This window comes from Rana temporaria, chromosome 9 (assembly GCF_905171775.1).
Source record: "Rana temporaria chromosome 9, aRanTem1.1, whole genome shotgun sequence".
NCBI lineage: Eukaryota > Metazoa > Chordata > Amphibia > Anura > Ranidae > Rana > Rana temporaria.
The window spans coordinates 166,443,253-166,469,718 of NC_053497.1; the positions used below are offsets into that span (position 1 = coordinate 166,443,253).

The 26,466-nt window shown below is 47.6% G+C and overlaps 2 protein-coding genes across 2 annotated transcripts in view; both read right to left on the bottom strand.

Moving 5' to 3' along the window:
- The window catches only part of LOC120914292 (saoe class I histocompatibility antigen, A alpha chain-like), a 583,050-nt gene that overhangs the window by 327,546 nt on the left and 229,038 nt on the right, over positions 1-26,466 (bottom strand). The window lies entirely within an intron of this gene.
- LOC120914290 (major histocompatibility complex class I-related gene protein-like) overlaps positions 14,476-26,466 on the bottom strand; it is a 44,588-nt gene continuing 32,597 nt past the window's right edge. Inside the window, exons 5-7 of the mRNA XM_040324920.1 lie at positions 22,677-22,802; positions 16,785-16,891; positions 14,476-14,555 (exon numbers count right to left, since the gene is read on the bottom strand). Of these exons, the coding sequence (XP_040180854.1) occupies positions 14,517-14,555; positions 16,785-16,891; positions 22,677-22,802 (272 nt within the window). The 3' untranslated portion in view covers positions 14,476-14,516. The remainder of the gene's footprint in view (positions 14,556-16,784; positions 16,892-22,676; positions 22,803-26,466) is intronic.

Genomic DNA, 26,466 nt, shown 5'->3' on the forward strand with positions numbered 1-26,466 from the left:
CTGCGGGACTGGGCATTCCTTCTTGATTGACAGTCTTCCGAGAGGCTTCCGACGGTCGCATCCATCGCGTCACGATTTTCCGAAAGAAGCCGAACGTCGGTGCGCAGGCGCAGTATAGAGCCGCACCGACGTTCGGCTTCTTTCGGCTACTAGTGACGCGATGGATGCGACCGTCGGAAGCCTCTCGGAAGACTGTCAATCAAGAAGGAACGCCCGCTCCCGAAGACCCATACCCGGAAGCGACGGAGAAGATGCATCTCGTAAACCATAAGTCCAGCTCATATTTTAAAACAACTAGCCGATTCCCCTAGACAAAACGAGCATTAATCTAGGGGGATTGTTTAAAAAAAAAGATTAATGGGTGAACTCCCGCTTTAAATACCTGCTGTTAAAGCGGATCTCCGCCGAAAAAAAAAATATTACCCGTCCTGGAGTCCAGCGACGTCGGCAGCAGAGGACGAGCAATCACTCGTCACTGTGCTGCCCCCACCGCCACCCTCGGTGAGGGAACCACGAAGTGAAGCATTGCGGCTTCACTGCCCAGTTCCCTACGGCGCATGCGCGAGTCACGCTGTGCCGTGCTCACTGGTCCCTGCTGTGTTCTGTGAGCCGTCTGTTTCCCAGAACACAACGAGGGGGGGGGGGGGTTGTTGAATCTGACGTCCTGCCCGCAGTCTACCCGGAAAGACTATGTGGCCGGAAGTGGGTGCAAATACCTGTCTTAGACAGGTATCTGCACCCCCCTCCCCCCTGAAAGGTGTCAAATGTGACACCTGAGGGGGGGGGGGGTTCCGATGAGCGGCAGTTCCACTTTAGGGTGGAGCTCCGCTATAATTCAGCTAGCTGTATGCCTAGCCCAGCCAGGCCATCTCCCTTTTTTAAAACCCTTTCACTTTGGCGCCACTTGTTTTAGCAGTGATTTACTGCTGTTAAAGCAGCACTTTTCCGCCACTGGTGGGGCGCTTTTAACACCTTGCGCTGCTTCTGAAGTGCCTGCCCATTGTTATTCCAATGGGCAGAGGGGTTTTGGGAGAGCTCCCAAACCACCCTAAAAATGCTGCTTGCAGAACTTTTTCGAAAAGTCCCGTGATGACACTCGGGCTTTCACACTAGGGTTGTCACCTTTTCTTCAGGCCAAACCAGAACATGCCACAGCATACAGTGGGCAGGGCCGCCATCAGGGGGGTACAGGCAGTACACCTGTAAGGGGCCCGGATGGCAACCCCCCCTTTTTTTTTTATAAATTTTTTTTTTCTTAAAGCGGATGTTCCGCCAAAAAAAAAAATTAAAAGCCAGCAGCTACAAATACTGCAGCTGCTGACTTTTAATAATAGGACACTTACCTGTCCTGGAGTCCAGCGCCGTCCGCAGCAGATGACGAGCGATCGCTCGTCTCTCTGCTGCTCCCCCCTCCATCCACGCTGAGGGAACCAGGAAGTGAAGCGCTGCGGCTTCACTGCCCGGTTCCCTATGGCGCATGCGCGAGTCGCGCCGCGCCGCCGATTGGCTCCCGCTGTGTGCTGGGAGCCGAGTGTTCCCAGCACACAACGGGGGGCGACGGGATGTGACGCAATGCCCGTCTTTTGCCCGTGAATGCCGGGCCGGAAGTGGGTGCAAATACCTGTCTTTAGACAGGTATCTGCACCCCCCTCCCCCCTGAAAGGTGTCAAATGTGACACCGGAGGGGGGGAGGGTTCCGATCAGCGGGACTTCACTTTAGGGTGGAGAACCGCTTTTTATTTTTAGATTTTTTTTTATTATTAAAGGGCCCAGAGGTCCCCTGGGCCCCGGATGGCTACTCCCCCCCTTTATATATATATATATATATATATATATATATATATATATATTTTTTTTTATTAATTTTCTTTGTAAGGGGCCTGAAGCTGTGTAAGGGGCCCCATAATTCCTGATGGTTGCCCTGCCCAAGGAGCATGAACATCGACACTGCACAGATAAGTCACTTATTGGATCTGCTTGGTAACACTTGTGGATCCCTTGCAGAGCTGCCTGCTTTCTCCCTCTGGCAGTTCTGCAGAGGAATCAGTTCTATCTATGTATGCTTGCTGTGTCCCAAACTGAAGCAGAAGGAGATAGCTGCAGAGTCTCTGTCTGTGCTTCTCCTGGGTCCTGAAACTCCCCCTTCACCCCCCCGTCCCCATAGTCGGTGTAGTGTCACAGTTTGCTGCCTACCGTAGGATGCTGCAGAAGTCACGTGGCGGCCAACTGCGCATGCGCGATGCGTTCCAAACGCAAGTGCGATGCGTTCCAATGGATTTACGACAGTATACACCAGCGAACCCGCCATTCAGGGCGACGTGGTTTTCAACACTGGAGGGAGTAAGTGCATACCTGGTGTTTTCTTATGTAGCACTACCCCCGTAGGAGCTGCTGGTTATATTTTTGGTAGCACGTTACCTCTATATTCTCGCTGTCCAGGGTGTAAGGAGAATCTGAAGAATTTCAATGTCCACACAATGCACTTCTTTTTCTTGGGTTTATTTTGCAGAACTTCAGTAGAAAAGAAGGACGAGGGGTGGAAAGGGTAGGTAGGTTCAGGTGCACAGTCACAAGTACGGAAATACTCCTGTTTCCAGAAAACAGTTCTCGTCGCCACTCTAGCCAGAGTGGGTATTGCTCACCCGGATAGGTCCCTCTCACTGGCCTAGCAGCCGGGATGGTGCACGGAATAAAGTACAGTCTCTGCCACAGACCTTCCTTTGTTGATAAGACACTTTGGTCCGGAATCCTCTGCCACAGGATTCAGCACCCGGATCTCTTTAGCTTTGCTTCTCTAGAACTTTTGGATCCAACAGGTGACACTGTCAAGCCTCCCGGTGTACGGTGCATCCTTCGATGAAGTTTCCATGCCTTCTCCCAAGGTACCAGCCTCTTGCATGGCCCTCTCCAGGATAGGTCCCCACCTGGCTTCCTTCATCAAGTGGCTTCCTCCCGCAGGACGGACAGCGCAGGATCACCCTTGCAAGGCAGGCCCCAGCCAGACTACTGGGCCCACCAGACGAAGCCGCAACCCCGGGCCAACATGGTCCCGGAAGTCAGGATTCAGGACACGTACCTCAGGCCATGCGGGCCACAAGGCGCGAACAACGAACCAACGCCAATGGCGTCTGTCCCTTAAGTACCCCTCCCCAGCATGCACAGCGGGCAACCACTCCCACTGATTCACTGCTGAAGGGGACACCCAATACACCTTGACCTTGCTGCTGTCACCTTTGTCCTGGGGTGATAATGACACCCCCAGGCGAGCAATGGTGGATATTCCCAGCACAGCCATGGCTGGAACAGAGGCTAAATTGCCCTTAATCACTCTGGTCTGAGCCAAATAACAGCTCAAACCCCTACTAAATTTAAAGCAGTGCCTGTTCAACAGGAGCAGGGCGCTACACTTACATAGCCATCCAGGAACAAGCTCAGTGAAGTCGGCCAAATAAAAAACGCCACTCACCTCATTCTGCTACAGGCTCTGCCACAAACGCATACACGCATCATTACTGATCCGCTCCGTGTGAAAGGGCCCTAAGAAATCTGAGCTTGCCTGCAGTTTACAATCCCCCTTTGTCAGCCTGATAGCAGCCTCACAGGATGAGCCCCTGTCTACATGTGCCAATATTTCCCGCTTACCAAAGGTTTCTAAGGTTTGCAATGGTTCAGCGCCACTTTCAGTTTGTGGCCCTTCCTTTGGGGCTGGCTACGGCACCTCGAGTGTTCACAAAAATACTGGCCCCGGCCCTGGCAAGGCTAAGGGCATGAGGCATAGCAGTAACAGCCTACCTGGATGATCTGTTGATCACAGATCAGTCCGCTGCATGCTTGAGCCTGTATGTGCACAGCACAGTGGAATATTTAGAGTACCTAGGCTAGGTCCTCAATCTGGGGAAATCCTCCTTGCAGCCTCAAAGAAGGCTGGAGTACTTGGGCATGATTATAGACACGTCCCAAAGTGTTTACACACACCTCTCCCTGTTGTTCAGCATGGGTCCACGGGTCCCGCGGGCGCAATCATAGAGCTTTGGACTGGGTTGCCGGTGGCATGCTCGCGACCCCACGGCTGGGCCTTAAAGAGACACGTACGAGATTGTGCCCAGCCGTGCAATTCTGCTGACGTATATCGGCATGAAGTGGTTAAAATCACTGCTCCCAAAAAAAAAACGGCTGTTTTTAAAACTTTTTTGCTTTGATACATTTCCCCTGGGGCAGGACCGGGTCCCCAACACTTTTTATGACAATACCATGCATTTAAGCCTTTAAAATGAGCACTTTTGTTTTTTCATGTTAATCTCCCATTAAACGGTGTGCCCCGGCTTTTGAATTTGCCGCGAACACCACAAATTGTTTGATATTCGGCTAATAGGCTAACACCCGATGTTCGACTCAACATCGGGCTCACCCCTAATAAACAGTATCAAAAATGTTATCACTGATTTTCATATTTACTCCGAACACACAAGTGACATCCGAATCAGCAGGATGAGGGGCTGGCTGGGATAAGCTGGGGTATTCTAAGTAAACTACCCAAGACTTCAGCGTTAAATGAAATGAATAATAGAATCACGCACAGAAAGTCGATAAATCTTTATGTAGGAGTGGCAGTTATCTGTGTTTGCGTCAAATGTTTTATCTCTGTCCAATAGGAAATTAAGTATGATGTATCAGCAAATGTAAAACAAAGAGAAAGTAAAATGATTACAAATGGTAAAGAGTTACCATATTTATTGGGATATAGCGCGCTCCCGCATATAGCGAGCACCCCTAAAGTTGGCCAGAAATTCCTGTGGAAAAAAGGATTTTGTACTTACAGTTTTGGTGTCTTGCGCGGCGTCCATCGGCGGCCTCGTTGGGTCCGGCGTCCGTCTGCAGCTTTGGTTGTCTTCTTCGTCGGGTCCGGCGTCCTTCTGCTGCGTCCTCCTCGCTCGTTTCCCGTGCCGAGTTTGAATACTGCGCCGGCATATACCGAGCGCAGTACACTCAGGCAGGCTCGGCTACTGTCGTGCTCACGTCCTGTACGTCCAGGACGTGAGCGCGGGAGGAGCCGAGACTGCCCGACTATACACTAGTGTACTGCGCTCGGTATATGCCGGCGTAGTATTCAAACTCGGCGCGGGAAAGCGGGTATCGGCGTATATCGCGCACCCACGATTTTGCCGTGATTTTCAGGGCAAAAAAGTGCGCGGTATACGCCGATAAATACGGTATTTAAAAAAAAAACATAAAGATTTTATTCTTACTAATAAGAAACCCGTTTTATAGAGATTAAACTGACATTATAGTTGGAGAGTTAAATTTAAGGTGAACTCTAGCTGAATATAACAGGAACAAATTATTGTAGCTACAGTGCCTTGAAAAAGTATTCATATCCCTTGAAATTTTCCACATTTTGTCATGTTACAACCAAAAACGTAAATGTATTTTATTGGGATTTTATGTGGTAGACCAACACAAAGTGGCACATAATTGTGAAATGAAAATGATAAATGGTTTTTAACATTTTTTACAAATAAACTTTTTGTGGCTGGAACACTGGAACACCACTTTAATGTGAGTAAGGCTGCATTCACACCTAAGCGTTTTGTCGCCTGAAGCGCGACACTACAATACGCTGGAGGGGAAAAATAACATTATACCCTATGGAGATGGTTCACATCTGCACGCCGAACGCCTGAAGCTCAAACAAGTCCCGGACCCTTTTTTGTCGCGCGTATCGGGCGGTTTGGGCGTATTTGAGCGTTTCCATTTCCCATAGAAAGTAATGGAAACGCTCGATTCAAGCGACTTGCGCGACAACGAGCGTTTGCTACGGGCGTTTTGTCGCTTTAATCAATAGAACGTTTCACCCAGGCAGAAGATTAAACACATCTACCAACATAGCAACAAGTGATGAAAAGATGATAATTTTTCCTATTGGCTAAAATAAAAAACGTCGAAGTACAAAAACGTCGGACGACGCTGTATGCAAACGCGCAAATAAGCATTAATACGCGCGACAAAACGCTGAAAAAAAAAAATGACCGAACGACCGACGCTCAGGTGTAAATGCAGTCTTAGGGACCTTACATTGTAAGCTACTTGAGGGCAGGGACTGATGTGAATGTACAATGTATATGTAAAGTGCTGCGTAAATTGACGGGGCTGTATAAGTACCTGAAATAAATAAATGGATATACATGCACAGACAGCGGCTATTTGTGTTCTCTCTTCTTCATGCAATAGATAATTTTCCTCAACTGTTTAGTGTGCACAGTGCCACCTGCTGGAGAGACTTTGTAAAGATGGACATGTGATTTCTGAGAAATCGCATGACTTCACATAACATCAACTTCATCAACCTGTCTTATACTGCCACCTACTGATCTAATATAGTACTGAAATAGCATCTATACCCCAAAAATAAACATCTATTTTCAAGCAAAAATAGCAGCTGGATACATACGGGCATGTTTTGTCACAGGGGCTGGTATAAACAAGCCAGTGGGCTGTAGTTTGAGAAGTAAGAGAAGATCAAAACCCCCCCAAAAAAAGCTACGCTAATTTACATACAGCTTATGGATACTTTGGGGATGGCCTTGAAAAAGTATTCATACCCCTTGAAATGTTCCACATTTTGTCATGTTACAACCAAAAACGTAAATGTATTTTATTTGGATTTTATGTGATAGACCAACGCAAAGGAAAATGATAACTTGTTTCCCAAATTTTTTACAAATAAATATGTGAAAAGTGTGGCGTGAATTTGTATAGAGCCCCCTTTGCTCTGATACTCCTAACTAAAATCTAGTGGAACCAATTGCCTTCAGAAGTCCCCTAATTAGTAAATAGAGTCCACCTGTGTGTAATTTTATCTCAGTATACATACAGCTGTTCTGTGAAGCCCTTTGAGATTTTTTAGAGAACCTTAGTGCACAAACAGCATCTTGAAGGCCAAGGAACACACCAGACAGTTTAGGGATAGAGTTGTTGAGAAGTTTAAAACAGGGTTAGGACATATCAAAATATTCCAAGCTTTGAACATCTCACAGAGCACTGTTCAATCCATCATCTGAAGATGGAAAGAGTATGGCACAACTGAAAACCTACCAAGACATGGCCGTCCACCTAAACTGGCAGGCCGGGCAAGGAGAGCATTAATCAGCGAGGCAGCCAAGAGGTCCATGGCAACTCTAGAGGAGCTGCTGAGATCCACAGCTCCACAGAATCTGTCCACAGGACAACTATTAGTCATGCCCTCCATAAATCTGCCCTTTCTGGAAAAGTGGCAAGAAGAAATACATTGTTAAAAGAAAGCCATAAGAAGTCCCATTTTCAGTTTGGGAGAAGCCATGTGGGGGACACAGCAAACATGTGGAAGAAGGTGCTCTGGTCAGTTGAGACCAAAATTAAACTTTTTGGCCTAAAAGCAAAACGCTGTGCGTGGTGGAAAACTAATACTGCACATCACTCTGAACACACCATCCCCACCGTGAAACATGGTGGTGGCAGCATCATGTTGTGGAGATGCTTTTCTTCAACAGGGAAGCTGGTCAGAGTTGATAGGAAAATGGATGGAGCCAAATACACGACAATCTTAGAAGAAAATCTGTTATGCCTTGTACACATGGTTAGGGTTTCCCAGCTGACTTTTTACCGCCGGGAAACCAGAGGGGAAAGCCGAGAACTGGCTCAGTCAGTCATTCTTTGCCCCGTACACACGAGAGGTTTTCCCAAGAGGAAAACTGCGATGGAGCTTTGGTTGGGAATCCCAGCCGTGTGTATGCTCCATAGCAGTTTTTCCCTGAAAACTGCCAAAAACTGCCGGGCAAAAGTCCGGCGGAAAAAAAGAGAGCTGGTTCTCCTTTTTTGTCCAGCGGTTTTTGGGCAGTTGTCCAGTTGGAAAAACTGCGAGGAGCAGTGCCGGGACAAGGTCATCTAGAGCCCAGGGCGAACATGCCAAATTGTGCCCCCCCAGAAGATGTATGAACATTACGTGTCAGCGAAAATACCCTCCCTCCAAAAAGAAAAAAATAAGCATTAATATGCATGTTAATCCCCCTAGCATAAATTCCCCCTCCTCTCAGTACAAATCTGCTCCCCTGAGTAAATGCCCCCTCCCAGCACAAATCTTTGCCCCCCACCTGGGGAGCTCAAATCCTCTCCCTCTCTGTATATGTCCCCAACACACCCCACCACAAAATAAAAAATGTCCCCCCCTAGCCCACTTCAAACCCCCCCCTTCCAACACAAATTCCCCTCCCCAATCTCACATCCTAGCACATATCCCCCCAAAAATGTCCCCTCCTAGCACAAATCCCCCCAATCATCATTACCAGCACAAATCCCCCCCCCAAAAAAATGAATTCCCCTCTACCATATTACTTTTATAGCTCAAATCCCCCCTCCTAGCAAAAATACTCCCCCCCCTCCCAACACAAATCCCCCCCAAATCACCACCAAATACCCTCCTAGAGGAATTCTTACCACCTGACACTCCCCAAATTTCCCTTCTCAACAAAAAAAATCCTTCCCCCAACCTCATTGTGGTGCCACCCCCCCACCTTGCATGATATCACAGTGCCCAGGGCAGCCACCCCTCCTGCCCACCCCTTGTCCCGGCCCTGGCGAGGAGCATACACAGCTCTCCTTTGCAGTTTTCCCATCAGGAAAACTGGACATGTGTATGAGGCTTTAGTCTGCAAAAGAAGTGACTGGGGCAGAGGTTCACCTTCCAGCAGGACAATGACCCTAAACATACAGCCAGAGCTACCATGGAATGGTTTAGATCAAAGCATATTCATGTGTTAGAACGGCCCAGTCAAAGTCCAGACCTAAATCCAATTAACCACTTAACCCCCAGACCATATTGCTGCCCAAAGACCAGAGGACTTTTTGCGATTCGGGACTGCGCCGCTTTAACTGACAATTGCGCGGTCGTGCGACGTGGCTCCCAAACAAAATTGGCGTCCTTTTTTTCCCACAAATAGAGCTTTCTTTTGGTGGTATTTGATCACCTCTGCGGTTTTTATTTTTTGCGCTATAAACAAAAATAGAGCGACAATTTTGAAAAAAATGAATATTTTTTGCTATAATAAATATCCCCCAAAAATATATAAAAAAACATATTTTTTCCTCAGTTTAGGCCGATACGTATTCGTCTACATATTTTTCGTAAAAAAAATCGCAATAAGCGTTTATTGATTGGTTTGCGCAAAAGTTATAGCGTTTACAAAATAGGGGGTATTTTTATGGTATTTTTATTAATATATTTTTTTACTAGCAATGGCGGCGATCATCGATTTTTTTTTCGGTACTGCGACATTATGGCGGACACTTCGGACACTTTTGACACATTTTTGGGACCATTGGCATTTTTATAGCGATCCGTGCTATAAAAATGCATTGGATTACTTTAAAAATGCCACTGGCAGTGAAGGGGTTAACACTAGGGGGCGGGGAAGGGGTTAAGTATGTCCCTGTGTGTTATCTTACTGTGGGGGGGGGTGGCCTCACTAGGGGAAACACTGATCCTCGGTTCATACATTGTATGAACCTAAGATCAGCATTTCCCCCCCTGACAGGACCGGGAGCTGTGTGTTTACACACACAGCTCCCGGTCCCTGCTCTGTAACGAGCAATCGCGTGTGTTCGGCGGCGATCGAGCCCGCCGGGCACATGCACGGGAGTCGGGGGCGAGCGGGGGCGCGCGCACGCGCCCCCTAGTGGCGGCTCAAGGAGCCGCCGTATAGCTACGGGCTCTCGCCCAGGAGAGCCGACCTGCCGCCGTATAATGACGGTGCGCAGTCGGCTAGTGGTTAAGAATCTGTGGCAAGACTTGAAAAATGCTGCTCGCAGACGCTCTCCATCCAATCTGACAGAGCTTGAGATATTTTGCAAAGAAGAATGGGCGGAAATGTCCCTCTCTAGATGTAAAAAGCTGGTAGAGACATCCCCAAAAAGACTTGCAGCTGTAATTGCAGCGAAAGGAGATTCTACAAAGTATTGACTCAGGGGGGCTGAATTATTCATTTATAAAATAATAGATGTTGATATGAAGCCTCATATTAATGCTTTGTTAATGCTAATTTGACTTTTTCAAGGCACTGTATGTATTCATTAACATATTGTAACATCCATCCCCCACCCCTCAGAAGACGCAAGTGATCCCCCACCCTGCATAGCCAGGCACACCGCATCTTCACAGCACACTTGAGTAAGAAGGACTTTAACAGCTGCTAGCAATAATCACATGTCAAATTTGACAGTACGATCAACTTGGGTACATTCAGCCTGCCCATACATGGTTGGAATCTGGGCCGGTTCCTGCTGAACCAGCTGAGATTTGAACCATCTATGGCTGGCATAAGTCTCTGTGTGGAGCAGCCATATTGGTAGCGTATGTACATTTGAGATAAATTATGGACTTTACAGGCACCAGTATTAAAATAAAATGGTTTATTAGTAACAAACTTACATAAATGTAATAAAAATAGTACAGACTCATATAAACGGTAACTAGCACATCCAACTCTGACCGCTGGACCAGGGTCAGTGAGTATAGCAAACCCTGGTATATTCCCTTTAGCAGAGCTGGAGCAAGATAACGTTAAGGATGAAAGCTCAACATGTTTTGCGTTATCACGCTTCTTCAGGAGCTTATTATATGACGCTTATTCCATGACCAGAGACGCTGTGCAGCCCCCAGGAGCAGGAACAGGAGATTTTGGCAGACATCTGCATCTTCACAGGCTCGCAGGGAGAAGCTGACAGGCACAGTACTGATTTTGTTTTTGCTTGATTACTGTTTATTTGTGGTACGCACAATAATCAAAGGGAATGTTATTTTGGGCACAATAAATGATTTTAAAATGTATTACACTATATGAGTGTTTTTTCCATTATATGTATGCGGTTGAACTTTCACATTCCTGCTGGCGGAGAAGTGCATCTCTCGGGAGACATACACAGATATATAATCCAGGCACTTTTTATTCTATCTTGTGGTGAGTGCATCCCCAACAGGGGACTAAAACATCCCCCCACGTGGTGAACACCCCCTTGGTGAAAGGAGCACTTATTTAAGGACCAGTCTGTGTGTGATCCATCTGCACTGTCATCATATACCTATGAGTTTATTTCACCCATAGAAGAATTTTAGACGCTGGTTTAAAAGTAGCGCTGCTACAGTTTTATATAGAACTTTTGGGACTTTTTTATAAGTTTTATTCGTTTTATTTTTTACTGTTTCAAGATCACAGAATAATAATCAACAACGTACCATGGGGAAATGGAGAGAAATTGAGTAGGCTTGTAACAAACTCACAAGCTTGGGATACCATCTAGGATACCAACTCTAAAGCCCCATACACACCATCAGATTATCTGCAGATTTTTGTCTTCAGATTTACCAAAACCATATAATATGAGGTCAAACCTTCAGAGTTTCAATGTGTATGCAATCAGGCAGGCCCTTGTACTACATGGTTTTGGTAAATCTGAAGACAAAAATCTGCAGATAATCTGATGGTGTGTATGGGGCTAAACAGAAAGTGAGTACTAAATGGCCAAGTACAATGAGATTAATGAGGTAGTATGGTCCTTGTAACGGAACGTCCCACACTCCGATTGAGTGCTTCCGTCATATACCGCTTCCTATCAGTCTGGATATAGATATCAGATATTCCAGATGCTCTCAAGCACACAACGAGACAAGACGTGTTTGTCTGCTGAACATGGAGTGTTTAATAGAACCAAGAATACAACCTTATATACAGTTTAAAGAGGAGGTAACCAGAACATAAATTAACACGAGCCAATTAACCAATCATTTACCCAGACTAGGCGACTCATAGATATGACCTTTCAGGGTAGACATCCCGTCTCCTCGCTCACCTGCTATACAATACACATTATCATAAGTGTAAACACAGAACATCTTCACACAATAGCAGGGTGAATTAGCACAAAGAACAGACAGATGGCTGGAGGGGATGGCATTAGCGTCCCCTCCAAAAGCCTCTGTCCCGGGTGAGTCTGTCACAGTCCTAATTGGTCAGCTATATTGTTTGTGGGCTACAGTAATCAATAGCTCTTTTAAGGTCCCCAGGCAAAGTATCTTACAATCTAATTAGGTGAAGTTCTTTCAAGGTAACAGTCCCATACAAGTCATCAGAACACTGAACCCGGCCAGACAGTAAAATCACACTTGTGGAGATGTCTGTCTATATTGGTAGAGGCTTTGCTTCCTGGTGTCAGAGCCCCCAGCAAGGAGAATAGTGAGCACCACTGTAGCTGCATCACCAAATCTCACTTCAAATACAGTGTTGTTCATCTTCCTTTAAAAAAGTAACTAGTTACAATTACAAGTTACTTGTCCGAAAAAGTAATTGAGTTAGTGACTCAGTTACTTTATTAGCAAAGTAACTAGTTACTCGGAAAAGTAACTGAGATTTTTTTTAGGCCTGGTGTGGCGAAATATGAACTTTGTGCTACTGGCTGAGCTGACAGTGACTGCTGCTGCTGATATTGCTTGTAATTGTAAAGCTTAAAGGACTCCAATTATCTGTCTATAAGCCTGTTATATATTTATAGACAGATAATTGGAGTCTTTTAAGCTTTGAAGCAAGCAACGATATCAGCACAGCCAGCCAGTCAGCTCAGCCAGCCCAGTAGCACAAAGTTCATTCACATGATCACATCACCATCACCAGACCAGCCAGGCCTTAGACTAGGCCGCCCCCACCCCCCCCAGTTCCAACCGGCTCCTCACCTGGGCTGCGCAGATTCTACAGCCACCAGGATTTGCTTTGTGGCCAAAATGATTCCTCCGCTGCGTTAGGCTTGCTGCAACAGCATGCAGCGCGGTGATGGAAGGCTCCAGTCACACTTGTGATCAAATCACATGTCAATCAGATAGATTGGGCTGTGTATGACCACCATTCTGGAGATAACCCATCTAATTGTTCTGGAAACAAACCTCATCAGAATTGGAAGGGAGGGAGAAAAAACAATAACAGCTTTAGTTGTCACTGGAACAGGAATAGAGGACCAATCTTCAGATGGGGACACTTCCAAGTGATAACTGTCTGAGGCGCGTTTTCCCCTCTCACTTCCTGTTAAGATCTGCAGGTCAGGAAGTAAAAGGAAATCTCCCCAGTGGGACACAGATAGCAAGAAATCTAACAGGGCTTTCTACCTATTCTGCTTTCAAAATAAAAAGGTTTTAGCTTTAGATGCATAAGCAAAAGACATTTAATAAGATTTCAATGGAGTGAAGAGGGGTTAGAACCACTGTCAAGTTTATTTTTTATTGCTGTACGTGTCCCTGAAAATCACTACCTGAACAAGACAAGGGGAATATTTTATTTTTCAACAAAAAATTGGGAACCTCTGTTCTCATGAAAAATATAAAAAAGGACCAGTCACACCTGAGTGCTGTGCCCCCCCCCCCCCAGTTCCAATCGGCTCCTCACCTGGGCTGGTTCCTGGGCTGGCTGCGCAGGGGGCAGGGGGCCACAGTCGGTCGGTCGGTGGCGGTGCTGCTGTGACCTGTCTGCTGGCTTGCGCAGGGCAGGGCCACAGTCGGTGTTGCTGGCTGCCTGGTGAGGTGACTGAGTCAGTGTGACTTCACTTGGCTGCTGGCTTGCTGACTGTGCTAGCCTTGGTCCGTGGTGGAGCGGAGCCTCCGCGGGGGACGGGTGAGATCGATGTCGGTGACTCCGTCAGACAGTGACACCGTCCGTTCCGGTCCGTCACCGTCAGAGTCCACGAGTGTCACGTCTGAGACTGGCTGCAGGCGGCTGCGGGCGGGAGACTCCAGGGGCGCGTGTATGCGCCGCGCCAGCGCCACCCACCGAGTCAATCCGACACTGAGAGTCACATGCCCGCCAGCGACCAATCATTAACTTTGGCATCATGTGATGATGACAGACAGTCACCCACCCAATCACAAGTACAATGCAACAATCATCACAGGCTCCATCCTGCCGGCCCTGAGGTGAGGGGAAGTTAGAACAGACTGAGACTGTGACATGACCCCGGACTGTCCCCACCCGCGCTGCGCGCTCAATGTAACGTGGTAACGCCGCCAATTTAATGGCAACGGCGTTCCCGCTGGGGTAAAAGTCATCAGGTAGATTACTAGTTACCCCTTGGCGGGCAATCGTTACGTAACGGCGTTTATTTAAACGCCGTTACTTACAACACTGTTCAAATTTCCCGAGTGGCAGCAGATCATACACTGCAGATATACAGCTATGAGGCTGTAGGCACAAAAGTTTAAAATGGACTGCTTGGGCACAATTTTTAAATGTCCCCATATCATAGCAAACATTTACTTTTTGAGTTCAGGTCTTTAATACAGCATTGGCCATCCCAGCTGCATTAGAACCGGGACTCGACAGATTTATTGTCTGTATTACATATGGATATGAGAAAGACCTCCTGATTATATAGAGTAAAATAGAAGTTATAAAACTGATGGATATTGGGAATCTTTGAGTGGAATTATATTTGCTTCCTATGTTTCTGAATCAGGAAGGGTGAGTGTATCCATCCCAATATTCTGTGTCCTGTAAAGAAAAGGAAACATGTATACTTTGTTAGAGTTAAAATCTTCTTCTACACAGATGTACAAATTGTCAATACAATTCTGTTCATAATAGGTAAATATGAGCAGGGTTGGATTGGCCATCGGGACTACCGGGAGTTTCCCGGTGGGCCGATGGCTCAGTGGGCCAGTTGTCACTCAGGGGCGTCGGGAGGGGGTGGCTAAAGCCCCGAATGGGTCCCCAAAAAGCCCGGAGTCCGCCCTGAGTGTAAACATCCAGTGATGATTGGTGGGCAAGCGGGGGCGTGCGGCCGCAGTAAGAGTGGAGCTGTCAAAACGAAGCACTGATGTCGGGGATGGGCGGGGCCAATATGCGGGGGCACCCCCATCATCAGTGCTTAGATTTGACAGCTCCACTCTTACTGCAGCAGCAAGCCCGATACCAATGTGCAGGGCCCCTTTCGTCCAGTACATTTGCAAACACTGCCTGTATACACTCTGACAGTCAGAATGTATACAGGCAGTGTTTGCTATGTACTGGACGAAAGGGGGCCACACATCGGTATCGGGTCGTGCGGCTGCAGAGTCTGACTGCTGGCTGGGGAGGAAGGTGGTGGCCGCACCCGTTGCAACTACTGCAAGTGCACGGTTCCAGTGCAGGCTGCAGAGTATTGCTGCTGGAGGGGGTGCATGGCGGGTGGCGTGCATGTGCAGGGTGACAACAGTGAACCTGTTGAACATCCTGCCTGTGTGTCCTCTCAGACCTCTTCTCTCCCGTGTAACTCCTCCTCCTCCCCCCAGCCGCTTTCATCCATGCAATACAATAGAAGACAGACTGTCCGAGCAGAAGGCGGAGCTGTCCAACTTTTCAAGTTAAAAAGCCTGTGATTGGTTGCTAGGGGCAGTCCTAGCAACCAATCGTCTGTCTGTAACATGGAAAGTTGAACAGCTCCCGCCTTCTGCTTGGACGCTTCGCATCCTCTGAGTGTCTTCTCCCTGCTGTGTAAGGTAAGGGAGGGGGCACTGACATAAAGGGAGCTGTGTTTTGTTGCAAAGAAAGAAGATGGCTGTAAAGGTTACCAGAAAGGAGGGGACTGTGAAAGGAAGTGGGTGTCAGTGTTTGTGTAAGGAGGGGGGGGGGGGGGCAGTGTTTGTGTAAGGAGGGGGGGACAGTGTTTGTGTAAGGAGGGGGGGTCAGTGTATGTGTAAGGAGGGGGGGACAGTGTATGTGTAAGGAGGGGGGGGCAGTGTATGTGTAAGGAGGGGGGGACAGTGTATGTGTAAGGAGGGGGGACAGTGTTTGTGTAAGGAGGGGGGGACAGTGTTTGTGTAAGGAGGGGGGGGTCAGTGTATGTGTAAGGAGGGGGGGACAGTGTATGTGTAAGGAGGGGGGGACAGTGTTTGTGTAAGGAGGGGGGACAGTGTCTGTGTAAGGAGGGGAGCCTGCAACAAACCGAATGGACCCTGTCTAACAGTTCACGGTAAAACTAATGGGTTTAGCTTGCACACATTTGCAAATAGATGCATAAGCTCCAGCGGCCACGTCACAGCACCCCATTGTAATGCAGTCACCCTTCCGTGTGCTCCTTGCTGTGGGGGCCGGATGTAGGTTGGGGTGATTGCAAGTTGTTTGTACTGATTCCCACATGACCTACCCAACCACAGCTTAAGTCTTATGCCTTGTACACACAATCGGGTCTCTCGGCGGTCAAAAGACCAACGGGAAAACTGAGAACTGGCTCGGTCCCTTTTCCCCTGTACACACGGACGGTTTTCCCAACAGGAAAACTGCCAAGAGAGTTTTGGTCAGGAAAACCGGCCATGTGTATGCTCCCTATCAGTGTTTCCCATAGGAAAACCGCTGAAAAAAAACACTGGGATCCGCGGCGAGAAAAAAGAGAACAAGTTTGTTCTGCATTGACTTCTATGGCATGCAATACTGCATGTTACCAGAGGTGGGGGGGGGGGGCGCCGGAGAGACTCATAAATACTCAGAAAGGCTTGGGGACAGCTCGGATAAAAACTCTGAAAACCTTGGAAAGGCTCAGGAACGGAGTATTTCAGAGTTTTTTCGAACGGCTTTGCTCGGCTTCAGCGCCCCCGCACCTCTGGCCAAATGCGGTATTGCACACCACTGTGACTTGAATCCTGCTCATTTTGCAAGACAACACTCTGGATCAGATTTGTTCCTAGGGACAGTAGACAATCACATCATTGGCATTGATGATTAGATTCAGATTTTGGAACTGACCTGCTGACAAGGCGTGTTGCTTGCTGGACCGCAGACGGGTTCTGATGGCTGCAGGAAAGATGGCAAGATGCTGCAGTGACCTGCTGCTTGCTGGACGAATCTGAAGACTGCAAGATGTGGGTGTAGGTCAATGTATGTCACCTGGGCTGCAGACACCCCCTCCCCTTTATCAGACCAGCTCATCTACTCTATACCTGGGTGGTAAACACAGCAACACCACCCCCTCCCCCTTACCAGGTAAGCTCGCAGCTCAGCTACTATAGGTGGGTGGTGGTCACACAGCAATATACAGCACACGCCTGGATTCTGCAACCTGTATACAGCACACGCCTGGATTCTGCAACCTGTATACAGCACACGTCTGGATTCTGCAACCTGTACATAGCACACGTCTGGATTCTGCAACCTGTATATAGCACACGTCTGGATTCTGCAACCTGTATACAGCATACTTCTGGATTCTGCAACCTGTACATAGCACACGTCTGGATTCTGCAACCTGTATATAGCACACGTCTGGATTCTGCAACCTGTACATAGCACACGTCTGGATTCTGCAACCTGTATATAGCACACGTCTGGATTCTGCAACCTGTATACAGCATACGTCTGCATTCTGCAGCCTGTGCATAGCACACACCTGCATTCTGCAACCTGTACATAGCACACGCCTGCATCCCCCCTTATCAGGTCAGCTACACTATACCTGGGAGGTGGTGGACACAGCAACCCCCCCTCCCCTGTCAGACCAGCACAGTCAGGATGGCAGGACAGACACACTCCTCCAGCCTCTTCTCACAACTCATACCCCCCTATCACCAGCTCACCTCGGGCTCTCAGCTTCAGCTGGGGAGGTCTGGACTCCGGAAGATGGTGTGGACACAGCAGCCGCCCCCGCGCTGAATGATAACACACTCAGCTCTGCTGCTTAGCAGTGGTGGGTGAGGCTAGCAGGGGAAGACAGAAACCAGACCATACTATTTCAGCCGCAGCGCTGGGGGTGTTCCAGCTGACAAAAAAACTAGGGCTGTGCAAATTAACTTTTAATTAATCGATTAATCTTTAATTTTTTTGATCGATCAAAATCTTTTTGATCGTTTAAAATTCTTTTGATTGGTAATCACCTCTCCGCCGGCTTCTGGGCCTTCAAGTAGTTCCGTCGGAGATCCAGTAACGTCACGGACACTGGCGGGGCTTGCCGTGTCCATCTGAAGGGCTCCTTTGCTGTGCCTTCATATCTGCATGCCGGCGGGACCTTACTATCTGCCACACGCAAGGGCTGTTACACTTCCCTCTATCGCTTCCCTCTATCAACCAGGGATTCTACAGCCATCCACTGGGAGTTGTGATAGTTCCCTTCATGGGACATCTACATGCCGACGGACTGATGTTAACCTCTCCTCATCTGGATTCAGCAGTGGTATCGTTGTACACATTTTTATACCAGTATCATACTTAGCTACATGTTTTTATGACTGCTTTTGGTACCGTTTGGTATTACTCGCAGCATTTTTACAGTTTATGTAGCTACATGAATTTTATCTCCAGTGCAATATTTATTTTGTTACCTACTTGAAGACTATAAAAATTCTAATGCTATTCCCATCGAGCGCTGCCTTTGTGTGTGTTTTGTATCCTGCTATCCATTTTTTCAGTGGTTGGTAGCTGCACAGGGAATCAGCCTGCAAGGAGATCAGCTAAAAGTAGTTGGATCTGTATGTGCGTTATAATTAATCAAAATTAGTTGATTAATCTATAAAAAAAAAAAGATTAATCGAACAGAAAAATTTTGATCAGTAACAGCCCTAAAAAAAACTACTAAAAAGAGCAGCCAGATCCAGGCATGCCCTCGGGAATCTGTCAGACAGTGTCTCCCGACCTGGGTGGTGCGCACCCCCATAGCAATGCCACCCAGCCACTGACACCCCCCCCCCCAATGTGTGGCACCCAGGGCGGACCGGATCCTGGCTTGGCAATCTGGTTTTCTGACGAGAAAGGCCCCCAGTAGAATAATGCCCGCCCTGTACTGCGCATGCGCAGCACAGAGCAGCCGAAAGACGCCGAACATAGGAATAAGCGCCCGATGCTCGTGCAAGTCTGCAAGGGGCGGACTTATTCGTGAGGGGCGGATGGCAACAGAATGGGGCGTATTTTGTAATGATAGGCAGTGCTATTAAGATGGGGGCAGAATTTGTCACGAAACTTAAAACATCTCCTAAACAAATATATCTCTGCTATTCTTCCTACACGTGTTAAGGGCAAAACGTGTAGGAAGAATAGCAGAGATATATTTGTTTAGGAGATGTGTTTGAGTTTCGTGACAAATTCCGCCCCCATCTTAACAGCGCTGCCCATCATTACAAAATACGCCCCATTCTGTTGCCATCCGCCCCTCACACGCTCCCATCATAAAGACTTGCACGAGCATCAGGAGCGTGTGGCACTATGTCGGCTGTAGTGCACAGGCGCCGTCTACAGCAGATCGTCAATTCGAAGGCTTTCGGCGGCCCGGGTGGGCATTATTCGACAGGGGGCATTTATTGACAAGACACCGATAATTGCTACCTTGACACTGAATATGTGCCTTGCTGGCTCTCCTCAGATCACCATCCCTATTTTCTTCCTGGACATTCACCGCAGCATACTTGGATTTCCCTGGATCAGATATCTCCAGCCATAGCCTGTCTCCCCTTCACCTATGTGAGTGCTGTTAGTGTTTATAAACGTATATACAGTATCTCACAAAAGTGAGTACACCCCTCACATTTTTGTAAATATTTTATTATATATTTTCATGTGACAACACTGAAGAAATGACACTTTGCTACAAATGAAAAGTAGTGAGTGTACAGCTTGTTTCTTGTACATCATCTTTAGAGGGGTCAACAGCCATGCAGACCAATTTGGTATAAAACAGAGAGGATATAAGGGTGCTTTGGTGGAGGTGGATAGCTGGTCAGAGGGATGATAGTGATGAAATGGCACTTCTGGCAGCACTTTGGTTAGAGGAGAAGCAACTCTGAAGATTTAAAAAGGAAAAGAAAGGCGCCTCTAAAATCAGGAGTCCTCATCTGTGGCATGTGTCCATCCTCAGCACGGTGATAGAGAGCAGTATAAAGCCATCCAACAGCTGTAAAGCGTTCTCGTACGTGCTGGAGAGAGGAGGCAGCAGCATACTTTAATATTCCTTGAAGAAGAATGCTCTACATTTGAAACGCGTTGGATTTTCCGCCTTACTTGTCATCAGTTGGTCTGGTGACGTGTATTTAATGACGGACAGTATCATTGTTACATCTCCATTTTGAATCCTATTCATATTTTTAACGTTGTACATCATGATATTTTCGATTTTGTATTCATATTATGTAATACATTTTTACTTATTATGATTTTTTGAGTTTATTTTTTGTTGCCTTGAAAATCCTGCCTCCAGAGTTTTTTTCTATTTTCTTCACTATATAAAGGGATGATGGCAACCACATGCTCCTTTTACATGAGTTGGTCTTTTTCTACCAGGGAAGCCTGTGTTCCGGGTTCACTGCGAGACACACAAGGCTGATGGCATCAGTGACGCATTTCGGAGCATGTGCGCCTCCTTTGTCAGACCTACGCCCACATTCCTCAAGCTGGCTTATGAATGGTGAGGAGTAAGGGGAGGAGTATAGGAGGACGTTGAATACACAATGATAAGGGAAGTGATATTACGAGGATGGCCAAGATGACTGTGCCTCTGCAAATTGGAATGTTAAAGCGGTTCTCCACCCTAAAGTGGAGTCCCGCTGATCGGAACCCTCCCCCCCTCCGGTGTCACATTTGACACCTTTCAGGGGGGAGGGGGGGTGCAGATACCTGTCTAAAGACAGGTATTTGCACCCACTTCCGGCCAGACGCTACGGGCAAAAGACGGGCATTCCGTCACATCCCGTCTGTTGCCCGTTGTGTGCTGGGAACACTGCAGTATTTGTAGCTGCTGGCTTTTAATATTATTTTCCCGTGGCACATCCGCTTTAACGTCCCCACTGACGCCATCAGATTTGTGTGAACCCAGAATACAGGCTTCCCGGATGCCTCCTCTCCAACACGTACGAGAACGCTTTACAGCTGCTGGACAGCTCTACACTGCTCTCTACCACTGTGCCGAGGATGGACACATGCCACAGATGAGGACTCCTGATTTTGACATGTTTTTTTAACACGCAACGATCTTGTAAGTGCTTTTAACCCTTTGTGCTCTTTATTAAATTTTGTATACTGTACTTAGAGGCGCCTTTCTTTTCCTTTTTATGCAGATCAATTTGATGCAGTGTGCAGCGTATGGTCTAAGCACTGACAGGCTGACCCTCCACCCTTCAACCTCTGCAGCAATGCTGGCAGCACTCATATGTCTATTTCCCAAAGACAACCTCTGGATATGACACTGAGCACATGCACTTAACTTCTTTGGTCGACCATTTGCGAGGCCTGTTCTGAGTGGAACCTGTCCTGTTAAACCGCTGTTTGGTTTTGGCACCTGTGCTGCAGCTCAGTTTTAAGGTCTTGGCAATCTTCTTATTGCCTAGGCCATCTTTATGTAGAGCAACAATTTTTTTTTTCAGATCCTCAGCATTTTTTTGCCATGAGGTGCCATGTTGAACCAGTATGAGAGAGTGAGAGCGATAACACTTAGGTAGATTCAGTAAGAGTTAGGCCGGCTTATCAGTAGACTTATGTTTAAGTGTATGCTCAAACAGAGATACGCTTAAACATATCTAAGATACGACGGCTTGCGCCGTCCTATCTTAGGTTGCAATATTTCGGATGGCCGCTAGGTGGCGCTTCCATTGCGGTCGGCGTAGAATATGTAAATTAGTAGATACGCCGATTCACCATTATCAGGCCTAAAGTTATTCCATCTATTAGATGAAATAGTAATGTTAAAGTATGGCTGCCGTTCCCGCTTCGAGATTCAAAATGTTTACGTCGTTTGCATAGGTCGTCCGCGAATAGCGATTTACGTCGTTTACGTCCACGTCGAAATCAATAGGCCCGTGTGACGTACTTAGCTGCAATGCACACTGGGAAATGTAGGCGCCCGGCGCATGCGCAGTAAAAAAAAACGTCAAAAACGTAAGGTCAAGCCTTATTAACATAAAACACGCCCCCTTTACACACATTTGAATTTGGCGCCCTTACGCCCGCCCGCTTTAGGCTACGCCGCCGTAACTTAGCAGGCAAGTACATTGTGAATCATGTACTTGCCTAGCTAACTTACGGCGGCGTAGCCTAAACACGCTAAGCTACGCCTCCGTAAGTGTAGGCACATCTACCTGAATCTACCTAACTTAATTTAACACCTGCTCCCCATTCACACCTGGGACCTTGTAACACTAACAAGTCACATGACACCTGGAGTTAAAATGGCTAATTGGGCCCAATTTGGACATTTTCACTTAGGGGTGTCCTCACTTTTGTTGTTAGCAGTTTCGACATTAATGGCTGTGTGTTGAGTTATTTTGAGGGGACAGCAAATATACAATGTTATACAAGCTGTACACTGACTATTTTACATTGTAGCAAAGTGTAATTTCTTCAGTGTTGTCAGGGGTGAGGGGTGTACTCACTTTTGTGAGATACTGTGTGTGTGTGTGTGTATGTGTGGAAATATATATATATATATATATATATATATATATATATATATATATATATATATATATATATATATATATATATATATATATATATATATATATATATATATATATATATATATATATATATATATATATATGTAATTTAATACATCACAATACCTGGCCCTTCCTGTTATGGTGAAGCATGTAACCTACCCCATGACAGTACTTGGGTAGAAGCCAATCTCTAGGTCTATGTGCTGCACAGAATTTCACTCACCCGAGCGTCTCTTCCAAATAATGAGCCCAAGAACAATAATAAAAGCAGCAGCAAGAAGCCCAACAATGAGGCCAATATTAGGATTACTGTCACCATGAGAGTTTTGATCCTTATGTGCTTTGTACCCTAAGAAAAAAAAAAATGCAAGAAAAAACATGATATATGTATTGCAATGAGTACCTGAGAGGGTTTTGCATTTTTTAGAGAAAAAAAATTGTTAAACATTCTTCAGTTTGTGGATTGAAACAAACAGAATAAAGGGACGTTCTTCAGAGGTGACACAAAGGGCAACAATTCCTAAAATGGAATGTAAAAACGGAAGGAGCTGCGAAGTTCCTTCCGTTTTTATTGTCTATTTGTGTTGTGTATCACTTTGAGTTGCAGCTTTTTAGTACTTAGTTTGGATAGTGCAGTTTTTTTCTTTTCCTTAAAATGGAATGTGCTTGTGTAGGAGGCATCATTATACTCCATCTTCCACTGACTCAGTCTCAGTAAAAGTCCATTTGTTCAGAGCACCAAGAAGTGTTTAGAAGCTGGCTTGGTCCACCTCCTGTCCTGATCACCATCACTTTCACAAATACTGCACTGAGATATTCTTAACCACTTCCTTACTGGGCACTAAAATCCCCCTCCTAACCAGCTTTCAGTGCTGACGCACTTTGAATGACAATTGCGCCGTCATACAACACTGTACCCAAATTATTTTTGTATCATTTCTTTCACACAAATAGAGCTTTCTTTTGGTGGCATTTAATTACCGCTGGGGTTTTTATTTTTTGCTAAACAAACAAAAAAACTAATTTAAATTTTAAAGGAAAAAAAATCATGTTTTATAACATTTTGCAAAGAGGTAATTTTTCTCCTTCATTCATATGCGCTGATGAGGCGGCACTGGTGGGCACAGATAAGGCGGTACTGAAAGGCACAGATAAGGCGGTACTGATGGGCACAGATAAGGCGATACTGATGGGCACAGATAAGGCAGCACTGATGGGTGTTACTTATGTGTGGCATTGGTAGGTGACACTTATGGGTGGCACTGGTAGGTGACACTTATGGGTGGCACTGGTAGGTAACACTTATTGGTGACACTGTCACGGAACCATGAACCAGACGTACAACAAGAGATAAGTGAAAATAAGAAGGCTTTATTGAAAATCAAGCATAAGCAAAAGTCCAAACAGATGGTAGAATCAGAGTCTTGTGAAGCCGGAGGTCAGGAACCAGAAGGGTAGTCAGACGAAGCCAGGATCAGGAACCAGCAGGGAAGTCAGACAAAGCCAGGATCAGGAACCAGCAGGGAAGTCAGACAAAGCCAGGATCAGGAACCAGCAGGGAAGTCAGACGAAGCCGGGATCGGAACCAGAAGCAGCAGCAGTCTTAGAAGCATGTGAACACAGGAGGACCAAGCAAGGAACTGAAGCCACAGACCTCCTATATATCTGAGCCAGGCATCCAGCTCCTCCCAGTGGGAAGGAGGAGCCGCAGGGTGGGAGGCTACAAGAGACCCAGAAACCAAGATGGCCGCCAGCACATGTCAAACGAAGGAGACAGGAGAGAGGTAAGACCATGACAGTACCTCCCCCTCAAGGGCCCCTCCTCCGCGGTGCAAAAAACGGTTTCTGAGGGAAGCGTGCGTGGAAGGCTCGGAGCAAGGCAGGAGCATGGACATCTGCGGAGAGAACCCAGGAACGCTCCTCTGGACCATAACCACGCCAGTGGACCAAAAACTGCACCCGACCGCGGACCAGGCGTGAGTCCAGGATATTGCTCACCTCATACTCCTCATGATTGCCCACTTGGACCGGACGAGGCCGAGGAACCGAGGAGGTGAAGCGATTGCACACCAGTGGCTTCAACAGGGAGACATGAAACACGTTGGAGATCCGCATGCCAGGAGGAAGCGCAAGGGCATAGGCTACCGGGTTTACCCTGCGAAGCACTCGGAAGGGACCAACAAAGCGAGGAGCCAGCTTGGGAGTGGGCACTCGAAGGTTGAGGTTGCGAGTGGACAACCATACACGGTCTCCGACCTGGTAGGAAGGAGCAGGCGCTCGTCTGCGATCAGCCTGGAGTTTCTGGCGCTGCGCAGAGACCTCAAGGGACCTCTGGATCTGTACCCAAGAGGCGCGTAGGACAGAAAGGTGATCCTCCACAGCCGGAATATCCTGGGGAGAGAATGCCTCCGGTAACACGGCAGGTTGGAACCCATAATTGGCCATGAAGGGAGACGTCCGAGAGGAAGAGTTCACCGCCGTGTTCCTGGCAAACTCAGCCCAAGGCAGGAGGTCAACCCAATTGTCCTGGTGATCGGAGACATAGCAACAAAGGAATTGCTCCAAGGCCTGATTGGATCGTTCTGCGGCCCCATTGGACTGAGGGTGGTAGGCCGAGGAGAAGGAGAGATGAATCCCCAACTGGGAGCAAAAGGCGCGCCAGAACCTGGACACAAACTGACTCCCCCGATCCGACACTATCTCCTTGGGCAAACCGTGCAACCGGAAGACCTCCCAGGCAAAAATCGTGGCCAACTCTTGTGCAGAGGGTAACTTCTTGAGAGGAACACAGTGGCACATTTTGGAAAACCGATCCACAATCATGAGAATGACCGTATGGCCTCGGGATGCAGGGAGGTCCACAATGAAATCCATCCCCAGGTGTGACCATGGGCGCTCCCCGGTGGCTATGGGTTGCAGCAGGCCCAACGGAAGGTGCCGAGGGGACTTACTTTGAGCACAAACGGAGCATGCCGCTACATATGCGGCGATGTCGGAACGTAGGGAAGGCCACCAGAACAGACGTGAAACAGCCCAGGACAGCTGATTCTTGCCAGGATGCCCCGCGGTCTTGGAGTTATGGTAGGTTCGCAACAACCGAGTGCGCAACTCCTCAGGCACAAAACATCTGCCGTTGGGTCTCCCAGAGGGAGCACCAGATTGAGCCGCCAAAATCTGCTCACCAAGGGGAGAGGTCAGGCTGGTGCGAATGGCGGCCAGGATCTGATTCGGAGGTATGACCGAAGTCGGTATAGACTCCTCCCTGGACAGCTCGGAGTACTGCCGTGATAAGGCATCCGCCCTGATGTTCTTGGAACCGGGTAGGTAGGAGACCACGTAATTAAAACGTGACAAGAACAGAGCCCATCTGGCCTGACGTGGTGTCAATCTCTTGGCCTCAGAAAGGTAGGTCAGATTCTTGTGGTTCGTCAGGATGAGAACCGGAACCACCGAGCCCTCGAGCAAGTGCCTCCACTCTTTGAGAGCCTGCACTATGGCCAATAACTCCCTGTCACCAATCTGATAGTTGCACTCCGCGGGTGACAGTTTCCGGGAGTAAAACCCACAAGGAAGCAGCGGACCCTCTGGAGTTCTACGCTGAGACAGAAGGGCGCCTACTCCCGTCTCAGACGCGTCCACCTCGAGGACAAAGGGCAACCCAGGGTTGGGATGAGACAGAATCGGAGCCGACACAAAGGCGGATTTTAGGGCCTCAAAAGCCCGGATGGCCTCGAGCGGCCAGACCTGGGAATTACTGCCCTTCCTGGTCAGATCCGTGAGAGGCTTGGCCAGCATGGAGAAGTCCCTGATGAACTTCCGATAATAATTGGCGAAGCCCAAAAAGCGCTGCAAGGAACGAAGACCACTGGGCTGAGGCCACTGTAAGACAGCCGAAACCTTCTCAGGGTCCATGGAGAACCCCTCAGCGGAAATGATGTAACCTAAGAAGGTTACCTGGGATCGGTGAAATTCGCATTTCTCAAGCTTACCGAACAGCTTGTTCTCTCGTAACC